General features: G+C 38.6%; 1 protein-coding gene across 5 annotated transcripts in view; it reads right to left on the minus strand.

Moving 5' to 3' along the window:
• Positions 1–24,466, minus strand: part of SNAP91 (synaptosome associated protein 91) — a 70,805-nt gene that overhangs the window by 10,468 nt on the left and 35,871 nt on the right. For 2 of the 5 annotated variants that reach the window (XM_052682663.1, XM_052682654.1), the window contains exons 12-20: positions 23,281–23,390; positions 21,950–22,050; positions 12,037–12,114; positions 11,861–11,932; positions 11,298–11,381; positions 10,295–10,378; positions 3,317–3,454; positions 1,904–2,053; positions 346–376 (exon numbers count right to left, since the gene is read on the minus strand). In XM_052682663.1, coding sequence (XP_052538623.1) covers positions 346–376; positions 1,904–2,053; positions 3,317–3,454; positions 10,295–10,378; positions 11,298–11,381; positions 11,861–11,932; positions 12,037–12,114; positions 21,950–22,050; positions 23,281–23,390 — 848 coding nt within the window. Of the gene's footprint in view, positions 1–345; positions 377–1,903; positions 2,054–3,316; positions 3,455–10,294; positions 10,379–11,297; positions 11,382–11,860; positions 11,933–12,036; positions 12,115–12,310; positions 12,569–13,102; positions 13,211–17,838; positions 18,010–18,154; positions 18,170–21,949; positions 22,051–23,280; positions 23,391–24,466 lie in introns of all 5 variants that reach the window. The other 3 variants (XM_052682643.1, XM_052682671.1, XM_052682676.1) reach the window with 3 other exon arrangements.

A 24,466-nucleotide genomic window follows, 5' to 3' on the forward strand; every position in this document is an offset into this window, starting at 1 on the left:
GCAATTTATCATCTGGACAATTCCAGTTGTAAATCAGCTATCCAATACAAAGATATACGTATAAACATATATATATATTAGAGGCTCATGTTTAAGCCAGCAAATTTAAAAGCTACATCAGAAACAAACAAACATTGATTATTCAGTGAACCTGCATAGAATAGAACACTTTTCTCAAAATCTTTATGAATTTCTATTTTTTGTTTGAGGGAATACAAAAGGAGGGAGGTACTGGGATGTGATGTGATCACTTCATTGATTTCTACAGATCACTAGAATCAATATAAGATTATAAAACAGACCTGAAAACTTTCTTTCTTTTTTTAAATTAAAAGTTGAACTTACTTTTTAGAAGTGGTACCAGAAATTCCAAGATCTGAAAGTTGTAAGAAAAAAAGAGGGAAAAAAAGTCACATATCTAAGAAATTGAAGTGCATCAAAGTAACAGTTCATGTTTCATAGCACATGGGCTTATAAAGAATAATGAAGTTTTGGCTGTTTTCATGTACCTAGTCAGCATCAGAGTACTAGCTACACCTAAATCTGATTCAGAACTACATCTGAGGAATTATATGGATGTCTTATACTTCAAGCCATTTTTGCTCCAAAAGCAAGCCACAGTGCCAATACATTTATTTCTACAAAACGTTCTTCAAGGTATTAAAACTACCACAAATGACAGCACTATCTATTCATCATATTATATACTGAAAGTTATTTTACTCAGACAGATAAAACTGTTAACTGAATGTTCTGCAGTTTTATCTGCTCTGTCATGAATGAGTGCTCCAAGCAGTTTCCTTAACTACCCTATGAAAGAATTTTTAATCTAAGTTTTAAAGAACTCTCATCTCACATGATCAGCACAAGTCCTGTAAGTTGGACTGCTGAGTATGATTATTTTCTCCCCCAAAGTTGGATACACCAAATGACTTGCAGAAGGCGTTTTGAGTGATTAAAACTTCTGCTGACTTCTAAATATGGTCATTTATCTCCACTCCTAACAGAAGAGTGTGCACCTTAAGATCAGTTATATCTTTGCTGTATTTACATACAGGAATGGTATATCCTACATATAAGGTCCCTCAAGAACAACTTCCACACTGTACCTTACTCTAGGTAAGTCTGTGTTAGATTTGTACAGGGTGCTACTGATCTTTAGTTATAAGGACTACCTCACTACAGGAAAGAATATTTTTTGTTTAGTGCTTCAATTACATGTCTTGGGAAGTTCACTATCTGAGATAAGGTCTGTTCTTCATACCACTACTACTCTGTCCTCACAAGGAGAATAGCAATATCTCTTTGAACTTTTTCTGCTTAAATTCTACGGTACTACCAGATGCTTTGGACAATTTTCACCATTCCATTTGTTAAAACTTGAGTGCCCATCTGTTGAGAGTCTGATTATGTTCCTGAACATAGCTAGAATGCTCAAATGTTACAAATCACAGTTAACAAATAGATCCTATTGTTTATCCCAGATCCTAAACACAATCACAGAATCACATAATTCTAGGGGGTAGAAGGGACCCCTGAAGATCACGTAGTTCAGCCTCCTGCTAAAGCAGGCTCCCTACAGTAGATTACACAGGAAGCATCTAGGCGGGTTTTGAATACCTTGGGAGGTGACTCCATAACATCTCTGGGCAAACCTTTTCCAGTGCTCTGTCACCCTCAAAGACAAGTTCTTTCTTGTATTCAGATGGAATGACTGACGAGCTATGATCCTAGAGCACCAGCTACCTGAATCAGACTCTACTCTTGCCTATAGCTGACCTGATTTCCACAAAAAAACAGGAGGACACTGAAACAAGAAAGGTAAAATGCACAGGTGTTTGGATCCACAAATAAACAGTATTGTTATGTGCCACATCACTTAAAACAGATATTTGTCACTTACTGCCTACTAAGTTTGCGAGAGATGAATCAAGATCACTTCCAAGACCTTTGCTTGCTGCTGAAGCAGGAACTGTTGTTGTGGCTGCAGGTGTTATAGACTGACCAGCAGGAACCATAGTTGGCATAAGAAGATCACCTAAGCCATCAAACACTAAAAGGGACAGGAAAATAGTTTATGAACAGCAGCTTTGGTAAGTGCTACCAGACACTTGGATGTTGGTCCAACAAATATAGCACAGACAGCAACGTCACAAGACTTACCAAAACACAGTTTGACATTAAAAGTAATGCCAACAAGGGCATGCACATCATTTTACTAGAGACTGAACATCCAGTAGTAACCCTAAAGGAGTTATACCAATGAAAAATAAAATGACAGGACATGCCTAAAAGTACTTCAATTGAATTTACACAGAGTTAGTATTATTTCCACATGACACTACTCTTCTTACAGTTATCCTTAGAAAGACATTAGATGCACACACATTTGTCAGGAGATATTCATTTAAAGGCTTTTAAAATGAACATCTTGCAGCAAACACCACTTAGAATTACGGTGGCGAAGATAGTCTTATACCTTGACACGGTAACAGGATTGAAACAATCTCAGGATGTTACTATTCACTTGCAAGCAGCAGGGAGTTGGGAAAACCTACTAATATCTCAAAAGATCAGAAGGAATAAGAACCATCCACACTGACAGAGCTAGTTTCCTTAGTCCAGCCATCTCTCAGAAGCAAATTTTTTTAGATCCCTTGAGGTCAAACTGTTTGGTACATCCCATGCCAACACTCTGTCTTCTGATCTGTATTTGAGGTACATGCTAATATTAAGTCAACAGGAAGGGGTAGCATGTGCACTGGCAAGCAACCAAATAACCACGCAGCAGTACTACTTTGACCTTTTTTTCTTGTACAGTTGCAGAACTCACCAATTTTAAGTTTGTAGCAAGGACCCAGCATGGAAAGTATAGAATGGAAGAGATACAAACAAAATGATAGCAGTGATGAAAGTTTAAGCTTATAAGTCAGGCAAAGAACTTTCTCTCAGTTCTGTGAATCTTCAGGTGCCATGCGAGCTTAAAAACAGCTTCAGCAGCAACAGCGAGATGACTTGGGTATGTATTTAATTTACAAAAGTGTATTTTCACTGAGTAATTTCTGATTCATGCCATAAAGCACATGCAAGGATGATGCTTGCATTAGTTCAGTTTCCATTGACATGGTAGAATAAAACATGGTCACAGAAAGCTCTTGGGCACACATTTCCCTAAATACAACACTGAGTTCTTCCAGTTGAGATGAAAGGGAAATCACTTCTACTGCTTGCATTCCAAGCCTAAATCTAGTGCCACTAACTCATCTAACACATAAAACACATTAGAAAATTCATAGGAAGAAATCTTTTGACTCACCTGATGCATCAAATGAACTGCCAGTCGTTGGAGCTGTTGTTCCAAAAGCTGCATCAAAGTTAGGCTGTAGTAAGCTTGTTTGAGCTGGAGTGACTGGAGACGGTGATGGAGAAGGAGCAATAAAAGAACCTCCAAAGCCTTGAAAAAGTCACATAAAAGAGGTGACAACATTAGAGTCAGTCTTGATGGGCTGTGTTTAACAAAAGCTCAATCTATAAAAGGCTCAATCTATAATAAAATAAATCTAAAAAGAATTACTAGACTACTGCAAACAGTTCAGTACTACACAAGCATCCTTATGCCAAATACGATCCAAGAAATTTAAACTTTTGCAAGAGTTGCTGGTAAAAACTTTAATGTTCATTATTTAGATACCTCCAGAAGTGCACTAACAGAATACACAATTCTTCCCATACTACGTGCTAGTTAAGTAAGCTCACATACAGAAGGCAATAAAAAAGGATGAGTTCAGAAAAAAAGTGAAACAGAAGACTGGCTTGAGAAGAGCGTTATGACCCGTTTAATGGACCCAGCTACTCAGGAATTCCAATTCAGAAGGCAGTGTTTTACTCATCCAGTTTGTCTCTCATCATCTTAAAACATCCTGTTCTGTCTTGTCAAGATGTCTTCAAGCTGCTGCCCACCATCCCTTTCTCCTTCCAAAGCAGATCAACAATATCCACAAATATAAACAAAACCTAATCATGGAGATTCTCCAGCCTTAAAGTAATTTATTCCCATGCTTAACTATTCTTAAAATCCCTCCCCTGCCCACTATAGAATTTGATCTCCCTTGCAATTTAAGTTTATTTGCATTATCTACAGACTCTAGAAACTGTTTAAATATGCAAAGACTGCCAAAAAGAGAACAGACATATGACACCTCCTCAATTCTCTCTAGTCTACAAGCCAGTCTTCTTATTCAATCTTTTCTTGGCTGTGACGCCTGAGATCTCTATACTCCTTCAGTCTTGGCCTTGGCTTTTCCCAGCTGCCCTTGTATTAGGAAGTTCTGAGCTCACCATTCTAACTGCAACCACAAATATAAAAGGAAGACAACTCTGCACATCATGTAGGCTGTAATTTTCTCCTTGCCATCAGAGTGGGAAGCATATTACTCTCCCATGGCTGAACATAAGACGGTGATGTGTCAGTAGTCCACCACTGCCTTTAGCTTCTTTTCTTCAGTTAATCATTACTTTCCAAGACCAGAAGCTTGCATGTTTACCCACTTGAAATGTCTTCTTCAGACTACTTTCTCTAATATGTGGAGACCACTCAGTTCTTATCTAAAAATACATCTTTCTTCTTGTGTGTGAAATCTGAAAAATTAAGGATGCTACTCTGTCACACTGTTGAAATACATGCATCAATTCAGAAGGCATGAAACTTTTATCACTGCCTCAACTTCTAACTAGTTTGTACCACTCCTTTAAGCAGTCATCTAATTCGTTCCTTTTCATCTTGCTTCAACTTTTCTTTAATTACCAGTTCACTAGGGAAGAAAGCTCTGAAAATTTTATAACCCCTTATTAGTTTTTTTAACCAAAACTGCTTTCCACGATGACAGGATGTATCGATTACAGAACATTATGCAGACATCTGCCAAACAGTGACAATAGCATATTTCGCAGCTACGAAAACAAGTCTTCCCCAGGCATTTAACTACAAGACAAACCAGTGCTGAATGTAAAGTATTTGTGTTCAAATTGTGATCATTAATTGTATCAAATATTACTGTAAGATCTCAGATGATCTTCCCCAAAGTGATAGTTTCTCAGAATGAAGTAAAACTGAACACCAAATACTTTAAAAGTGTTGAAAGGGTAGGAAAAAAGTGGCATTACAGGTCCAGGAGATCACAACCTGATTAGAAAGACCTCTAGGTATATCCTTCAGCTGCTTAAGTTTGCCAGATTGCAGGCAGTTACACATCATAACTTAAACTAGTCCCTTTAGATGACTGATTGATTGGACTGGATGGAGGCAGGGAAGCAAGAGAAGGACACAGAGCAGCCTGTTTTCAATAGCCTGAAGTAAAGAGCATTTCAAATGCCTGCATGAGCTTCCTTTGGCTTATTAGACCCACCTCAGGGTTCTGGCACCAAGAAATCTTTAATATCCAAACTCTACTCTGTAGCAAGCCACATGCTTGCAGTTGCTAAATGAGAAGCTGAACAAACATACTGAATCAGAGAGCTGCCTCAGCTCCCCAGTGTCTGTTTGTGAGGCAGGTTTGTCACTGGGTAGTTTAAGAGGTGATATCTGATCTGATTATTCAGTCCCAGCCCCTGCTAAAAGCAGGTTTCATCAAATCAGGTGGCTCAGACACAGTTGCTTTGAGCGCTTCTACGATGAGAGACTCCACTACCTCTGTGGGCAGATAATTCTAGTATCTGATGATTCTTGTGGTAATAAATTAATAAATAAAAGTTTCTGGAATTCTCACACCATCTTTTTCTTCTTACAGTGCACCTCCATAAGGAACGTGGTTGATTTTTGCATCTCTCCAAAGAGGTGGATTTAGACAGCTATAATGCGTAGCTTTTGCCTTCTAAGGGTGAATGGATCCAGCTCCCAACCTCTGCTCATTTGTCACATCTGTCACTATCTTGGTGGCCCTCCACTGAATGATCTCACACTGGTATGACTTGGTCACCTACTTCAAGAGATTACTTTTAATACATTTCAGAAGTCCCCTGGATCACCTGTGCCCAGTCATACTGCCCTTCCAGCACATATGGTGGTTAAAACTGCTCATGAGTGCCAAGGCCTGTGACAGTAAAGCTTTCTCTATCTGCCTAAAGAGAGGCTTTTTCTACTGCTTCATTTTGACTAGATGGTCTATAGCAGGTAACTACTATAAAATTGCTAGTGCTCTGATTCTTATATACAAACTTCTGGTTCAACGCCAGTCTCAAGGCCAAGCTTTAGGCATTCAGCTACATGTAGAAAACATACTTATCATTGAAGAATCACGCAGAAGCAGGGTAATAAGGCATATGGTTGATGGACAAAGGCATCTGACTCCAACAATCCCTACAGCACCAGAACCGTCTAAAGATCCCATGCTCAGACCCATTCTGCCTCCTGAGTGAGTAGGAGCTTGGCAGCAGTGCATGACATAACACAGTTTATACGATTTTGTTTAGAAAATTATGTACATTTTTGCAAATCCCCACAAAACGCCTATTTTTCCAGCTAGAGAACGGAGTCCTCCCCAGCTTCAGGTGAAGTTTGCATGGTAAGTTCTCTTAGTTTAATAGCTTTCAGCCGCATGCACAATCATCAGGCACAGAAGCCACAAATATGCATTAACATGTATAATTCCTAGTCATCTACGCTTTTACAAGACCCAGAGAAAGATAGCAGAAATAGCAACAGCTGAGATATGTTGTATGGATATCTCCAACTGCCTGATTTTGAAGTTGTTTTTACTAGCACACTCAGTAAGATTTCTTTTTCCCGATGTGACTCCCATCTACAATAAGGGAAATAAGGAGGATCCAGGGAACTACAGGCCTGTCAGCCTGACCTCAGTACCAGGGAAAGTTATGGAGCAAATCATCTTGGGTGAGATCACACGGCATGTGTGTGACATCCAGTGGATCAGGCCCAGCCAGCATGGGCTCATGAAAGGCAGGTCATGCTTGACCAACCTTATCTCCTTCTACAACGGGCTGACGAGACTGGTAGATGATGGAAAGGTTGTTAATGGAGTCTACCTAGACTTCAGCAAAGCCTTTGACACAGTCTATCACAGTATTCTTCTGGGGAAACTGGCTGCCCGTGGCCTGGACAGGTATACCCTTCTTTTGGTAATTTGGGTAAGGAACTGGCTAGAGAGCCATGCCCAAAGGGTAGTGGTTAATGGAGTTAAGTCCAGCTGGAGCCCCTTTTCAAGTGGTGTCCCCCAGGGGTCGGTACTGCGGCCCATCTTGTTTAATATCTTTATTGATGACCTAGATGAAGGGATTGAGTGTACCTCAGTAAGTTTGCAGATGACACCAAGTTGGGTAGTAGTGTTGATCTGCCTGAGGGTAGGGCAGCCCTTCAGAGGGATCTAGATAAGCTGGATCATTGGGCTGAGGTGAATGGGATGAGGTCCAACAAGGCCAAATGCCAGGTCCTGCACTTTGGGCACAACTCCATACAGTGCTATAGGCTTGGAGCTAAATGGTTGGATGACTTTGAAGAGGAAAGGGACCTAGAGGTTGGTTGATGCTCAGCTGAACATGAGCCGACAGTGTGCCCAGGTGGCCAAGAGGGCCAATGCTATCCTGATCTGCATTTGAAATAGTGCGGCCAATAGGAGCAGGGAGGTGATCATGTCCCTGTACTGAGCACTGGTGAGGCCACACCTTGAGTACTGTGTTCAGTTTTGGGCCCCTTGCTACAAGAAAGATACTGAGGCCTTGGAACGTGTCCAGAGAAGGGCAACAAAACTGGTGAGAGGTCTGGAGCACAAGTCTTGTGAGGAGTGACTGAGGGAGCTGGGATTGTTCAGTCTGGAGAAGAGGAGGATCAGAAGAGACCTTATTGCATCCTACAACTTCCTGAAGGGAGGTTGTGATGAAGAGGGATTTGGCTTCTTCTCCCAGGCAACAAACAGGACCCAAGGAAATGGTCACAAGTTGTACAAGAGGTTTAGGTTAGACATAAAGAAAAACTTTTTCTCTCAGAGAATGGTCAGGCACTGGAATGGCTGCACAGGGAGGTGGTGGAGTTGCCGTCCCTGGCAGTGTTCAAGAGGTGCCTGGACGAGGAACTGCGAGATGTGGTTTAGTGCTTGTGGTAGCAGTAGTAATGGGAGGATAGTTGGACTAGATGATCCAGCAGGTTGTTTCCAACCTTGTGATTCTATGATTCTATCATTCTTATAAGAACATACTATTAGCACTGGGATACACATGTATTCATTTAGCTGAACAGAAAAATATAGAAGGGGAAAAGGTTAGACTATTGCATGTACCGACATAACTATATTTTTGTCTGCTGAGAGGCTCAGAAGAGTATGAAAAAAATTCTGCCACCCTTTCCAAGAGAGCAGAGTCTAGCCACTTACCTGAAAGCAGAACACTTGAGACAATGATGCATGGCAAGTATACTCATAACACTGTGCATATAAAGACTTGTTACAACTAATTATAAACCATGAAGGACAAGCCTTCAGCGAAACCTAGACAATCTTAAATTTAAAACTGGATTGCACTGCAGGCTATACATCTGCCATTATCTAGGGTGAACAAATGTTTAGCAATATGCTGTGATGTTTCCCGACCCTCTGTGTATGCCAAATTGAGATTCACCTCTAACTTGGTGTCATTTTGGATGCATATAAGTAGAAAAAATCTATTCACTCAAACAGCTTCAGGTCTGCTTGAGTATTCAGACTTACAACAACCATTATATAATTCAGGTATTGATTTAATGTGATTCATCAGATTCAGAAAGTGCACTGCAGAAGTTTAAGCCATCTAGAGCGTAACTCCTACTGTAATTTAAGTTTAATTACAGATAAAGACAGAAAGTATTTTTTTATTCTAATGTTTGCATTGACAAGATTAGCTTTTTCTTGACAGCATCTTTGCACCCAGTCCCCACATACTGCAAAGGGCAGCGGCACTTCCTTTTGTAAACTTTTTTCCTTACAAAATTACCAGAATCTACTTGGTAAAGTCTCATCTACAGTTTAAAAGATATTCATAAGCTTTTTAACCAATACAAAGAATAACAGTATTAAAACAAAAGGAAGCCCTCCATCCTGAAGTCTGGAAACTACTTGTACATAGCATGCCCTCACAGTGTATGTTCGACTAAGTAGTCAGATGGCCAGAAATGGAACAGATTCAGAACAGACATGCATGTTATTCTCTAGAACATTTATATTTTAGTGAAGCCCAACTAGGAGATGCCCACACGCAGAGCAGATACTATCAAAAACACTGAGATATCTTACTTGCATTATATATTTCTGAAGACAAAAACATACATAGGATTTGACTTCTGTTGTGTAAATTGACATGGGAGAACTTCAGACATACAGACAGCCAATGACATCAGGTCCCACCATGCCTAGAATGGTTAATCATTACATAAAGAGCAAACTTCCACTCTGGGTCTGAACTAAAGCTACAGAAGCACAACACGAAGCTAACAATCATCCACATTTGCAAAGGATAACCTGACAAATTCACCTTTTAGAAACATGAGGAAAAATTAGTCAAGTTCTCCTTCAAACTGGAAACATATTAGTTTTCTTTAAGCCTGAAAAAAAACATGCTGGGATCTTGTTTTCTATGCACTTCATACCGGAATGGGGAAGAGTCTGACTGTTTAGCACAATTTGTATATCCACTAAAATGCACAATGTGGCAGGCATTTTGCAGAAACAGAATTCAGCTGAAGTGGCTTAGCTTTTAGGATGCAGATTAGAAGTATAGTTATTTGACCTCCTAAATTGGCATCACAGTCTGATGCCACACTCAGAACAAGCGAGTATAAGGAGAGGATTTCTAGCACTGTTGTGTCCTTGCACTCAAGAAGGCTCTCTTTTATCACCCCACTCTTTCTGGTTAAACACAAGACTGTTGAGAGAAATCACTGATTCAATTTTCTAACATCTAAAGTATGTAAGTTGACTTTATTAAATCAACCAAGAAATAACGATGAATTACAAGTGAGGAATAAAAAGTGTAGCCTCCTATCTAGTTAGATGGCAACTCTGCCCACAGCAGGGGGGCTGGAACAAGACAACTGCTAAGGTGCCTTCCAACCTAAGCCTTTCTATGAGATAACACCTCCATTACAAACCCAAGAAGTTTTAATTTAAGTTTAAAGTACCAAGAAATCTTACTAAAAGCTATTTTTATCCCACTGTAATCATCCATATCCACCCATGTAAGATTTCACAACATTTCATAAGACTATCCATTAAATTTTGCATGACAATAAGTTGGTTAAAAAGTTCTTTATTACCAGCCAATAAGTCTGCAGAAGCTGAGGAACTAGAAGTGGCCTGGGTTGCCGGCTGAGGTTCAGGAGCACTACTTCCAAAAGCATCTAAAGGGAATTCCAGGAAGCAAAGAGTTCAATATTAAATGCATCAATTCATCATTCAACTCAAATAAGAGACAACAATAGGATAACAACTTCATTCATCAGAAGAACATGAACGTGCTTAGCCATCTTTATTTCAGAGCAGTACCATGGATGCAAAGCTCAGATGGAAGAAAAGGAGACGCAACAAACCAGCATTTTAAAGATTTTTCTATAACAAAGAATAGCAGTGAAGAAGATAAGAATATTAGGTCAGTGAGGTTTGCAGATCCTTATATTTGGGCCACTTATCAGAAGACTCAAGAGCAGCATTCTAGGCTAGAGGGGTAAGCCATTTTATTCAAAGTTTGGAGTAATTCCAGACATAATTTACTGACTCATATCAAGTCTTATTAGACGTGTACTTCACTAATGTTTGAATATTCACTACTTCTAAGTAACAATCATCTCTTCTACAGCACTTCTAGAGCTGGTTGTGCTCATCCCAATTTCCAACTTGTCAAATCTAACAAGGACCTTGTAATTCAGCCCTCTGCTTTGAGGCAAATCACCCTCAAAAATTCAGCTGCTTTGCTCTGAGAAATGGAACTGAGAGAAACTAATGTGAAAGTGAAGAGTTGCAAAGAAGAAGTAAAAAAATAAAAAGGAAGAACATAATATACTTTCATTAGACTTCTGAGAAAAAGACTCATACATGCATTGACTGAAGACAGAATGGCAAATGTAAGGACAACAGAATGGTAACAACGACAGCTCATTTGCAGTTCATTAATGTGCAATATGAAGATTTGTACATGTTATTCTTAGCTGTAATGACAAAGAAAAGCTGTAAGAAGGGGAAAACTGCAGCTTCGGCAAAGCGCAAAGTTAACTGAAATGAAGTGATTCAGCTCTGAAGTGGTGAGGAAAGAAAAATACCCACCACCAAATAGGTCAATCACACCTGAAGAATCCACCTTTGCTGGAGAGGCAGTGGGTAGAGGAGAGGGGGCTGCAAATGCATCCACTGCAGTAAGCATAGGATAAATAATATTTAGTATCAGCAAGGCAACAATGATAGCTAAATATTTCAAAGCAACATAGGCTCCATTAGGTAGAATCATGGGGTACGTAAAGCCGGGCGAGAGTCTGCAGAACTGCAAACAGAAAGTGTCACATTTCTCACACAGCAACTGAACACTGGAGTACTTTAAAGAAAAAAAAAAGCAACAAACAAACAAAACATTTATTAATAACTTTCTTATGCTTACAGAAGAATACACTCTCTTAACAACCACATCACTTACTTAACTTCAGTGTTAGCCACTTCATGATCCTCATCTTCAATAACTGCTAATCTTGTGATCAAAGTATCAACAAACCTACAATTTACTATCTCAGCTTAAAGATATAAATTGGTAATAAGTTTTGGTTTTCAGTTATAAGGAAAAAAAATCCACAAAATCAAAACCATAAGTCTATAGGATGGCCTGTGAAAACACTTACCAGATAAGAGATCACCAGTGAGAGAACTCTCAGGCACAGGAGAAGCTCCATGTGGTGGAGATGAAAAAGCATCTTCCAAAAACAAAAGAAAAAACAAGAAGTCGAGTATTGTTCAGTCAGTTTACACCATCACAAGGCATCAAAGCAGCAGAGTATTTGAAGACTTCACTGTTTACCTGTACCAAAGAGATCTATGCTAGGAGTAGCATCTGGTTTAGGAGCTGCAGGTGCCTCAGGGACAGACTCAAATAAATCTAAGGCCAAGAACACAACACGTCTTTAACTCATTTTTGAAACACAGGACTGAATGTGAACTTTCAAATTTTGTACATCATCTTTGGAGTTAATAGGCTCTCTGGTTTGAAAGCCTAGCACACAGCATGCATGCAACAATTTTTAGTTCAGTACTCCTGACAGATCAATCCACCAAAGAGTTAAAAACAAAATTACCACCAAAGATATCTAGAGCAGGAGGAGCGGAGGTGGTGGCAGTAGCAGAAGTGGTGGCAGTAGTGGTAGTGGCAGTAGCTGTAGTAGCAGTAGTGGCAGCAGCAACAGCAGCAGCTGGAGAAGGAGTTGTTGCAGGAGCTGGAGTGGCTGCACTAGTTGTAGGGGTAACTACAGGAACAGCAGTCTCTGTTGGCTTCATAGCAAAGAGGTCCAGCTCAGGAGCAGCCTCTGCACTACCTTCGGATGGGGCAAAGGGGTCTTGTAAAAAGGAGAGGGGAAATATACGTGTATGCTTACTTAGTATCAGTGAGGGAAGAAGTCAAGAACAAAGCAACTTTAGGCTATGCACATACTGCAAATACACTCACACACACATAGATGAGGTTGTTCTACATCTAGCCTACTTATCCAGACATGCCACTTATGTTTTTCCAAAATAAAGACTGTCTGAAAGGCTGAGAAGTCCAGTTACTAAAGGGCAGAACATTCATAGGCCATTTGACAAGTCCAAAAAGGACAGAAAGATGATGAAAGAATATCCAGTTTAACAGGCTACTGCTCACAAAAGTCAGCACTGCCAGAATCTTTGATTAGCACTAATGAATAAGCAAAATAATACTGGGACTCAGAAACAGGCCATTTTGTTAAGCATGCTCTTCCATCTAAGATTTGTTTTAACCAATAGCAGGCACTAAGAAAATTTCAGAAAAACACACTGCCATGTAGTTTAAATAAAAGAAAACAAAACCAAAAACAGCAAAACAAGAAACCATCTAATGACATAAAACCCACCATTTCCTGAACATGCATCAAGAGCTGCTGCTACAGGGGTTGGGGTAGCTGGTGCTGCTGCCCCTTCAGTTGCTGCAGGGGCTTCCCCAGGAGAAGCTGCAAAGGCATCTTGGGTGCAGATTTAAAACAGAAATTTAAAGGAAAAAGGATAAAGAGAAGAAAAATATAGTAAAAGAAACAAGTTAAATTGCACAAGTAGATCCCCTTATACAACATGAATGTTGTTCTTCTGACAGCAAGACAAGACATGCAGCTTATGTGCTTTGTCTCCCCCAACCCCACATGAGCAAGTTCTAGGGCTTGAAGAAGGAATTTCTCCAGTTGCTCAAAGTACAGCAAGCGTAAAAGGCTTTATTCTCATTGTATAAGGGTTCAGAGCAGCATGGTCATGGTCTACCCACAATTAATTAATGAAGAGTGGAGGTATTGCAGTATGTCAGTGTTAATAGTTGAAACTGAATTTCCACGTTGAAAGCCCACATTATACGTGATTATCCTTTACCTGAATTTACCTGCATAGGGGTCTGCAAACTTCAGCACTGTTATGAACAACAATCCAATTATAGTGGAAGAGATCTATTGCTACCACTTCTAGCTTTTCAGTCAACATCTAAACAATTTCTGAAACATCTGAAAACCTTAATTTACTTTTTTCTTAACAGTATTTCAACAGGATATTTCTGAAGCTGGAAAAACTGATTCATAGGTTATATTTACTCAGGTTACTTCCAACAGATCCAAAATGTTCATTTTCACTACTGGCCAGCCATACTTAATCTCCACATCTATGAGGATTATCTCTAAGGCTAACAAGCCCAGTCAAGCAAGGGAAAAGAGTAGCTTTGGGGTTTTGGAATTACTTGCTCTTGAGTTTTGCCTGATTTGTTTTTTTGTGGCTTTTTTTTTTTTTATTTGTCACTTGCTAATATATAGCTAAACTTCAAGCTCTGAACTTTGACGGCATTATTCCTAGATGTAAACCACCATTTGTAGCTGTTAATTCCACGGAGTAGTCCTAATGGGTGGTTGCATTCGGACTATCCTCATAAGCGAGCACATTTTTCACAAAAAAAAAGATGGTGCAATTAAGATTAACTGGTTTAAGATGCTCATAAAGGCCATTCACCTACTAGCAAAAAGTTAGTGAGGTAAAAAAAAAAACAAACAACAGTGTTCAGGAATACTGCAATTGCACTGTTAAATCAGCGCAGGAAAAAGCTTAACATGCTTTAACTTGAATATCAATTTTAAAATGAAAACAACCATTTTAAAACCAAGTTTATGCCAGTTAATCTAAAAAGCCCAAAAAGAACATGCACTGAAATTTGAACATAAGAGATGAAAGCCAGTTACTCTTGCAATAGAATTAAAATGAATTGTTAGCAAATAAAGGCCTGCTAATAAGCCATTTCAAATATAATTCTATTTTTCATGTATCAAGGTTTAATAACAAAACTGGATGGCAGTTGTCCAAGTAAAAATAACAATTATTCAAAAGTCACATTATTGTATGCATACCAGGCACTGGCATATACCCCTCAGAAGAAATTCAAGACAGAAGTGGACCAAAGACTTCTGAATCATACTACTTCAGAATACACTGCGCATGGTCCTGTGTGCTGCTGTTTGTCCTACTCTGATAGCCTTCCTGTGGAACATCAGCTTGCATTCTTGTGAAAGAACATATTTCTATCCACACAAGCCTGTAGACCAACAATGCAATTCCCGCCTGAAATGTGGTCTACAGTTGATGTTTCTCAATTCTTTTGCAGCCCTTCAAAAGGCTCTGTTGTACTTGCACAGGTGGCATCACATGTAGAGATGGATACTGTATATTTTATTAGTCAAAAAAACATATTTTTGCTTTTGTTCCTCCACACTGTCATACTAACCCTATGAGTTTATACCCAGCATTGCAAAAGACCTTCTCTCTTTAAAGCAGCTAAGACATTTACTTAATTCCTCACATTTGTACATCTTTTGCTTCTAAAGAAAATGTAGTTTGACTTTTATAATCAAATGATACATGATCCTCACATGAGTTTACAGACAGCCCAGTAACTTCAAGAGATATTACTGAAGCCTTTGCAACTTCATACTACACAGAACATCAACTGGGAGTCGTAGATATGTATTACATACTGCTTAACTACTAATTGTTGAAATGTGTAAAGAAGGGTGCCCTTAAGTTCTGAAATACTGAAATAGTGCTTCAGTATGTACTGCCCACAGCAAAATAAATGTTTCTGAGAGTGGTCTGTGCAATTTTAAAAATTCCAGCTTTTTTATTTGATGCTACTGCATCAATACAGGATAAAAACTTTTCACACTGATGATACTGATACTCATCTAATGTAATGTGTAACATCTGGAACAACTGTATGAAAGCCAAAATTACAGGAATGATCATAGAACTAAGTGTGCAGGTGAAAAGGATGTTCTGTTTACACATTTTTTTCTCTATTTTTTTTTATATGGAGAACCTCTGGTGAGCTAACAGGACATATTTCACTAGGCTCAGTGTTAGGAAAGAATCTTATAAATATACATGTTTTTAAAATAAACATTAGTTTGGTATAGACTATGAATGTATGTTCAAGAATAAAAGAGACATTCACTAGGGAAAGCCACAGTTCTCCTGCCTATTCACATCATCTGAATGCTCAGCATTTGCACAAAGGCTGTTGTTATTTGCTATCCTCACTGTTTACATGATAGAATAAATTTAATTCAAAAGCACATCAATGATGTCCAAAAACACTATGTCTGAATTCTGTCACTGAGATGGAAAGCATTTCAAGATATTTCTTTTCCTCTACCTTTAGATTTCTCCCTGTCGAAAATGACTCCAGTTGCACTCTGAATTCAGCCTCTAGATAGGGAATTTTTAAGTGGGACCAGTTAAATGAAAGCTCACCCATCATTCAGACTGAATTCTTCAAGAAGCTATGATGGATCAACCCTGCACTTCTCACCTACTTTCCAGGAATACATTAGATAAAGACGTAACACAGGACTGTTTTCCTAAAGACAAAGTCCAGTCAGAGTCACAGGTAGCATACAAGCTCCATATCAGTGGTAATGCATAAGAAGAAAAGTCAGAATTTATTCCTGCAAAGTGTTCTCTTCTGCTTCTGTCTTCTCTGCTGCCTTTTTTCTATCCCTTTTGCCTACCCTGCCACTTCTTGGAGACTCTTCACATGCTTTCTTTTGAGATCACTGTTCTTGCTCCTTCCTGTAGTGCACCTCACTGACAAGACACAGTGCAAAGCAACTAAGAACTTATTTATGTATTTATTTTAATCATTATTTTTATCAATTCATTTAAAAGTGACACATCTTTTCCAAATGAAGAATACTATTTGAAAGTGCTGTTTCCAAGACTGACTTACCTTCCAAAGCCAACACACCAGAAGTAAGCACTGCACATTATGTAACAATGAATTCATCAGGCCTTGGCCTCTGCAACAAGCTTCCAAGAGCAACAAATGTCAGATTCTTGCTTCTGGTGGTATCGTAAACTGCTGCCAGGTTAAATGGTTTCTGAACTTCCTGATTCTGTGGCACTAGACTCTCTTCTACCCCTTTTAAAGGATGGATTAAGAAGCAGTGAACCAGCTCCACTCCTTCCTCAGAGCTTGTCAGCAATTTTACTGGAGCTATCTGAAAGATGTCTGTTGAAGCCAGTCTTAAAAAAAAAATCTTTTTCTAGATACTTCCAATCTTTGGGAAAAGCCTTTATAGTCAAACTGTTTTTGTACAAGACCTCTGTATCAATCCTGGAACTAGAACCAACAGATAAACACACCCAATCAGTGAACATACGTTAAAGTTCTAGAATACACCAAGTATTTTACCAAGTTTTTACACCAAGTAAGTTACTACTAATTCTTGACATCCACTGAGCCACGGGAAGTATGATTCATAGGAAAGGATAACTAGAAAAATGGAATGTTTGGGAATGTTAGTAGCTTGTAGATCAAAAGATTTTTCCATAAACCTGGGCTGGTACCACGTTGAAAAGAAACAGTAGTTTCTCACTTGTTGAGCAGCCCTTTGCTTCATTAGACAAGTGAGCTGACAACATACTGGGTGAGGAGGGAGGTTTATTCTTATTCAAGGTTAGCAGCTAAGATCAGAGACGGAAAGAGCATAACAAAACTACAGGAAAATGCTTCCTATAACTCAATTTTATCATTGGCATTTAGTACCAAGTTCATTGCCATTTCAATTTACTGTCATGCTACGCAAGATAAAACATAGATTGAAGAATATTGAAATGAAGTCATTTCAGCTGGCTCAGTATTGTATTTACAGGAAAAGTCCAAATTAAACAATAGCTCAAGCATGGCATGTAAGAGATGCAAAAAGCAGAAATGTCCATCTTCTCCAGTCCAATAATTACTTTTCCAGAAACTGTAGTTACTGGATAATGTGGAAAGCATGCCTGCTTAACCCAATGTGGACTTGAAAATTAATGTTCTTAGTTGTTTAACATAATATACCTCAGTCTTAAGTGTATGCAGTTTTTCATTTCCATTTAGTTAAATATATGCAAAGAAGTCTATAGCTAACAGCACAGCAAACAAAAGGGTAGTTTACATTTCCTGTTCCATCTAGTATCCAACACACATGCACTGGTAGAGTTAAATTAGAGGTCTCGTTACAAATAGCTGAACTTCTGTTGTTCATCTACCTTTTGAGTTGGCACAGAGGACTAGAGCAACCAAACTAACCTCCAAAGAGATCCACTTCAGCAGTGGTAGCAGTAATAGTTGTAGTTGTTGGAGCAGCAGATGAAGTAGTTGTAGTATCAGTAGTTGCAGCAGTAGTTGCACTAGGCTCTGGAGCAAATGGATCTGAAATCTGTGGCTCAGAGGTAACACCGGAAAGTGCAGCCAGATTATCTATATGCAACCACATAACGAAGATCAAACAGGAAAAGTAAGGGGAAGAGGGAGAGAGACCACAAACACTCAACTGCAAAAAGTTAGAGCTCCTAATAAGGACTCTTAACATTCAGAAGACTTAAAAATCAAAAATATTACTCACCCTCTCCCAAGAGGTCTAGCAATTGTCCATTAAAATGGCAGCAGTGTAAAGAAACAGACCAATTAGTAGAACTGCCAGACTGAAGATGTTTGTTAGCGATAAATTTGTTCTCTAGGTGATACGTGTAGTTTAAATGTCATTTCAGCACTTGATTTTCTAACATTCAAGATGTTATGGTTACATGCCAAAGCTCATTCTGTTAAATATCTCTATTCATGTCAGCATAAGCACATAAATTCCATTTGCTACATTCCTTCACAGTTAATCAGCAAGTTAATCACACACAGGCATCATGTATCACTCTTTCATACAGCTACTGCTCTGTGTTTTACACTACAGCAGAGAGAATCTAGCAGTAGCCCATAGGAGCTGACAGGAAGGTCTCCTACCTTTTGCTACCACAGGACACAGATAAGAAACTTTAGAGTGCAGTTCACCACCATATAAGTTCTCCCTTCCTGGCTGGCTTTGTTCCAACTTTGGTTCCTTAATAAACTTTTCAGAAGCCATTGAGTATCTTTAGTTATAGACTTTTCTACCATATGATGAGTGCTAATACCAGTCAGATTGAGCACACAGGCAGACAGAGGAAACTTTCCCTACATATATATTTAGAAAAAAAACACAAAACCTGACACAGAAAGCTACAAAACAGAATATCGAAATAAAAACTGTGAGGTATAAAAATCTGAAAAAAATATGTGGCTTGGCCTTATTTAATAATCAATAGTTCAGTATTTCTCCTTGGTTCATTGTACATTTAACAGGGTCATGAGTTCATTTACCTACAACGCACTGAAGAACCAGCACAGCATCCGGATGTTTCACTATAGGTAAAGTAAAAATGTAGGAAGTAAAAAGTTTTGAATAATTAGAGGTTAACCTTAATAAGTTAGCCTTCATTTTACATCGCTTGTTAAAAAGGTCACAAAAAAAAAAAAAAAAGACGTGTGTATTTTAATAATTGGTTTGTTAGGAGAGCTCTACTTGAGACTCATTTCACAAGCCAAGGTAAGTCAAAACACCATTCTGAAAAGTGTAGCAGTGTATTAAAAATGCAGCACTCTGGTATCTCATTACTGCACAACAGGTGGATGCCTCACAGCTAGACCTGAAATAAACAACTGCTGGCAAACTTCTACCTCCTATTAGCTTATTCTTCAATGCATTTTTGTTATCCAGTTACATTATAGGTTATAATAAAGTGAAATAATAATTGCCCAGCACAGCATGGCCAGCACTGTGTTTATTCTTATTGTATTGTATTTAGTCTATTGTTACCATAGCAGTGTAGATCTCACAATTTACAGTTCATTTGGTAGGTAATTCATGTTGTACTCAGAAATACACCTAACATACAACCATAATGTATATTCACCACTAAATATAAATAATGAATCTCAGTCTAAGATTGAGAAGGATTTTTTTTGTTAGTGACCACCTGAATTCCTGAGATTTATGTGACATATAAGGTGCCAGCTTGATGCTTCCTCTTAAAGTACGTGGTATTTACATTCTCTATTCTGAACTACAGCAATTTTTCTAGCTTCCTCTCTTTACTAGTTCTTTCTCACAAGTTCCTACATTAACTTCCTGTGAGCAGGAACTGTTTTGCAGATGAGCAAGCAGCTCAAGTAGCAGAAAGGCACTATTACACATTCTCACAAAGTGGAAGGGAACTTAAGGTCATATAGTTCAGTCTGAGCTCAGACTTACTGCCAACAGCAGATCAAGGCAGTCATGGCTTTTCCTGGTTGGGTCTTTAAAAATCTCCAGGAATGGATATTCCTTTAGCATGTACATAGAGGATCTGCCTTGGTGTTGTCCCATCCTCCACATGAAACAATGTTTTATTAATGTAATAAGCCTCCAAAACAGCTATGTGTTTCTGTTACTTTTCTTTACAACTAGTCATCATTCCCAAAAAAATGTTGGTTCCACTTTGCAAGTTCCCTTTCAAATAGCTGTAAGCCACTGCTAAGAGCCCCTTTTAGTCTCCTTCAGTTTATCAAATGTCTGCCTTGACTACAAGAGCCCAGAACTGGATACAATATTCCAGAAGTGGCCTTATATTTTGAAAAGTTTTAGGAAAAAGGTGTGATTCCAGTGTGATAACAGGTCTTCCACACCTGAACTCCTGCCATCAGGACATCCTGCAAAGCAGACAAATTTGAGGCTTACTAAGTTACCAAAATGCTATTCTGAAATACAAGCTTGAAGTATAGTTGATAAGATTGGTAATAATCCAAGCCAAAGGAAAAAAAGTTTGCTGTCCTCTTCTGCTATGGAGCAAGAGGTCTAGACGTATTACTGACCAATTTTTAAAAGTTTTCAGTAATTCAAAGGAATACATGCATAACACCTCTTCTAAAACATCTAAGCTCCAAACCCTATGTTCCTTATAAAAAAAAAACAACAAAACAACACAAAACAAAAACCAAAACATGAGCTTTCAATTGCAATGTGAATCAATATTTTAATGGCTATTTATTCTGCACAAATGAACAGTTGCTTGAAGAAGAAAAAAAAAGTTATCCAAGAGGCCCAAGCTCTTCTGGAACAGCTCAGAAAAGCTTGTACTACACAAAAAAGCTTTTTACAGAAAAGCTTCTAGTACCTGGGGATGATAGAAAAGGACAACAAAAGTAACTACAAGCTGCTAGGGCATAACTACAGAGAAAATAAGTAGGAAGCTGCGAAAAAATGTGGACTAATTAGTCCCAGATATCTAGAAGAGATGACTCTTTGGTCTTATTTTCTGTATAAAATTGTATTTCAGTTAATTAATCTGACACTTCTGAAAAGAAAAAAAAACCCACAGATTTAATACAAATATGCAAAGCGTGGTCTACATAGCTATGCTTTCATGATGAGGCAGTTGGGAGACATATCTTTAATGAGCTGAAGATGAGAACAGAAACAGGGAATGCAGAAGTCACTAGTATCCAGCGACAGCATTTACAATGGAGTCAAGGTGACTCAGTGCAGTATTCCTGCTGTAATGAGTGAAGATGTCTACAACTACACCACAGATTTACAACTATGTAGCCTAAATCATCATTTATTAGCCTAATTCCTTGTCCACAAGAGAAGAGCAGTGAGCATTGCCTAACATTTACTGTGGTCCTCTTCAGACCATCACTGCTAAAGCTGTCTGGAACAGGCTTGGTTCAGCCTGTGCTGTACCACAAAGATCATATTCCAGAGAACAGGTTCCTATTTGAAGACAGCTAGTCCTTTACTTCTATTTTCTTACTACAGTTCTAAACAGAAAAGCAAGTTTTTTATGTTAAGGAATGTCAGAGGTAAAACTCACAATAGAACTAATTTACCATCATTAGAATCCTTTTGACATTTTTTGCTTTAAAAGATACTTTTGATCCTTCCCCCACTGGTCTGTGTGTTTTGCTTCATGAACAGAAGTGCTAATATCTCCAAACAACTTGCCAAGAAGCAAATGAACAGTTTTAGTTCTATCTCCCTGACTATTTTAAAGCGTCTGCCTTACCTCTTCACCTTTAGCCATCAATTCCTGCTCATATAGTTACACAGTCCTGCCCCCCAACCACAGCTTTGCATTCAGGCCTTTATAATCAGCTTATACAATTATGCATATCCCTAGAAAAAGGAGTCGTTTTGTGCTGCAAGGGAATGCATGCCTGTCAGGTCAGCAGATCACAGAAAATGAGCTGGGAACATCCTGTGCTAGTATGAAAAGGGATAGGTTTCAGTTCAGCCAGCCAAGCAAGAAGAGGGAGTTAGCAAGAAGAAATGCTGACAGTGGGTTTTCTATACCTCCCCAAGAAGTCGCTCCAGCAGGGGCTGCTGGAGCTGCTTGCCCAGTAGCAGCAAAATCTGGCTGAAGATCCAGAAGATCACTGGATGGTTTGGAAGAGCTGTCAAGAAAAGGAAGAGAATTATTAAATACTGGAGTAATTTTTCTACTTCAGTCAAGTGCAAAAAAAAAAGTCATGTCTGGATTGCAGGAATTAGATTGGATAAGGCCATCCTTAGACTGAAAGACTGAGGGAACTATTAAGAGAGAGAATTTTTCCAGGTCTTAGAGCAGTGACCAGGAATGGAACTGCAGTGAGTGCCAAAGAGCATACTACATCCTAGGATAGGATCTTAACATACTTATGTTACTTCATAATGGCATTTTAATAAATTTATGAGACATCACTAGGCTGTGATAATCCCCAAAAAGTTATTTTTTTAAATATAAGCCACCACCACCATCAACAAAAAAACCCAACAAACCCAAATTCAAGAACCCAGGTGTCCCCTAAGAACAGAGGAAATAACTGCTGCAACTGAAAACAGCTCCATTCCTCATGACATATCTGAAAGTCAGAAACCTGCATTTCTAGGCAATAAATAATTGTTAGGTAGAATGCAGTTGGTAAAACTTTGATGCCTAAAGCTATCTGAGTGTTTGCTTAGGAAACAAGGTTTTTTTTTCATTTGGAACATTTAAATAATAATAAGCTTAGAAGATCTTTCTTCAATGAAGTGTTTGAAGTGTTTAATTTGGCAATTAAGTCAGTATTATCTTCATAGTTTTGGTTCAAGCTCAGAGCTTTTACATGTTTAGAGATCTTTCATTTCTACTCATTACAATGAACAACAGTCGTCTGTCCTAGTTTTAACTTGGAAGTACTATTCAAAATTCCTCTTTGGAATTTAACATTTATTTTTTATTTCAACCTCCCAACATTCATTATATTTTTCTGTGCTTCATTAACTGATTTGAATAGCAAGAGTAAGGAATCTTAATTCAGTAGTTTTAGAAGCAATACAGAAGTTCAGCAGAGACTATTTTGGATGTGCATATTACTTCAATCTATTTGACAATAAGTTTATGATGTTATGTTGAGAACTGTACAAAATCAGTACTGCACTGACAGCAAATCAGGGTAGACGCAAAGTTTGCATTCTTGTTTGGATGTTTTTTTTGTTTGTTTGTTTGAACTCATATATGACCTAGACTGTTAGAATTGTGTACTTCATTCAATACTGTTGGATACTATCTGTAAAGTAAGCAAAATCTTGCAGGCTACCCATTACAAGTGTGACTTTAGTTTGTACCATCAAGCACAATAACTCAAATAAGCTTCTCAACTTACCTGACTGGAGCAGCTGTAGATGCAGTTGCAAAAAGATCAACTGGAGGAGACGTATCAATGCTTTTTGCTGGAGTAGTATTGGGAGATGTGACAGTTGTGGCTGGAGAAGACTGGAGAAATATTTTAAACGTGTTCAGTATGCGAGCATTTATCCACAAACTGGTGCACAGATTCACATACTTATAAAGTCCAATTTGAACATTAAGTCTTCTCATTGTGAACTGTTCTCACCTTGAGAGAACTCAAAAAAGATTGGGCTGTATTTTCAGAGGGCTATTAATTCACAAAACCTGAACATTTGGTTTCCTTCCTAGAGGCACAAGTATGATGTATGGTCATGGGATAATTCTAATGCCTATACCAGCACAAAACAGCTTTCCTGTGCCTCTTTTCCTAACCACACAGAGCTGTGCACGCCTACACACTTGTGACATCCCTCTCCTGGCAGGGGAAATCTTCCCTTGGGCAGAGGCAAGCAAAGAAAGACCTCCCAAAAATCATGGCTGAGTCAAGGAACTGAATCTAGAGTGACTCCACATAGTGATGCCTGACTCCAGAGGAAATGCTTTCTGTAGGTGCTTTGAGTGCATGGAGACTCCAGCAGCAAGCGTCACATCAGCTTTAGTCCCCTGGGTTCAGTAGTGTCTAAGCAGCTAACTCAGATCCTTGAGCTGGAGGAGCATTATCTGCATTTTCAAATCCCAGCCAGGATAACCAACAGTGCCTATGTGTCAAAGGATTCTCAGCAAGTTTCAAGAAAACAGTTTGCTCATCAGCAAATTCCCTCCTATCAATTTTAAGACCATTTTGGAGACTAAGTATATTTGTGGGTTTGATTCTGCACGTGTCAGACCCCTCATTTTGTCCATTAAATCAAATACCTGCTAGTTCACAACAGAACCTTAGTATTCTAATGATAAAATTTGTGGGAGAAGATAACTATCTAAACAGTTCAAAGTGTATACACAAACCTTCGGACTGAAGAAAGTTTAAGAAAAAGAACTATTACTAGCACAAACTGTTAAGTTCTCAGGAAGATACAATAAAAAGCTCAGCCTATAATTTTGTATTAATTGCACCTCCTGTTCTGGAGCTTAAGGATATCTTAAGTGTTGCAAGAACTAACACTCAGCGTACGTTGCAATCTTTCTGTGCCCTTAAAGAATCACATTTCCTTGAGGCATGT

This window comes from Tympanuchus pallidicinctus, unplaced genomic scaffold (genome assembly GCF_026119805.1).
Source record: "Tympanuchus pallidicinctus isolate F22 unplaced genomic scaffold, pur_lepc_1.0 scaffold1, whole genome shotgun sequence".
In the NCBI taxonomy this organism is placed as follows: Eukaryota; Metazoa; Chordata; class Aves; order Galliformes; family Phasianidae; genus Tympanuchus; species Tympanuchus pallidicinctus.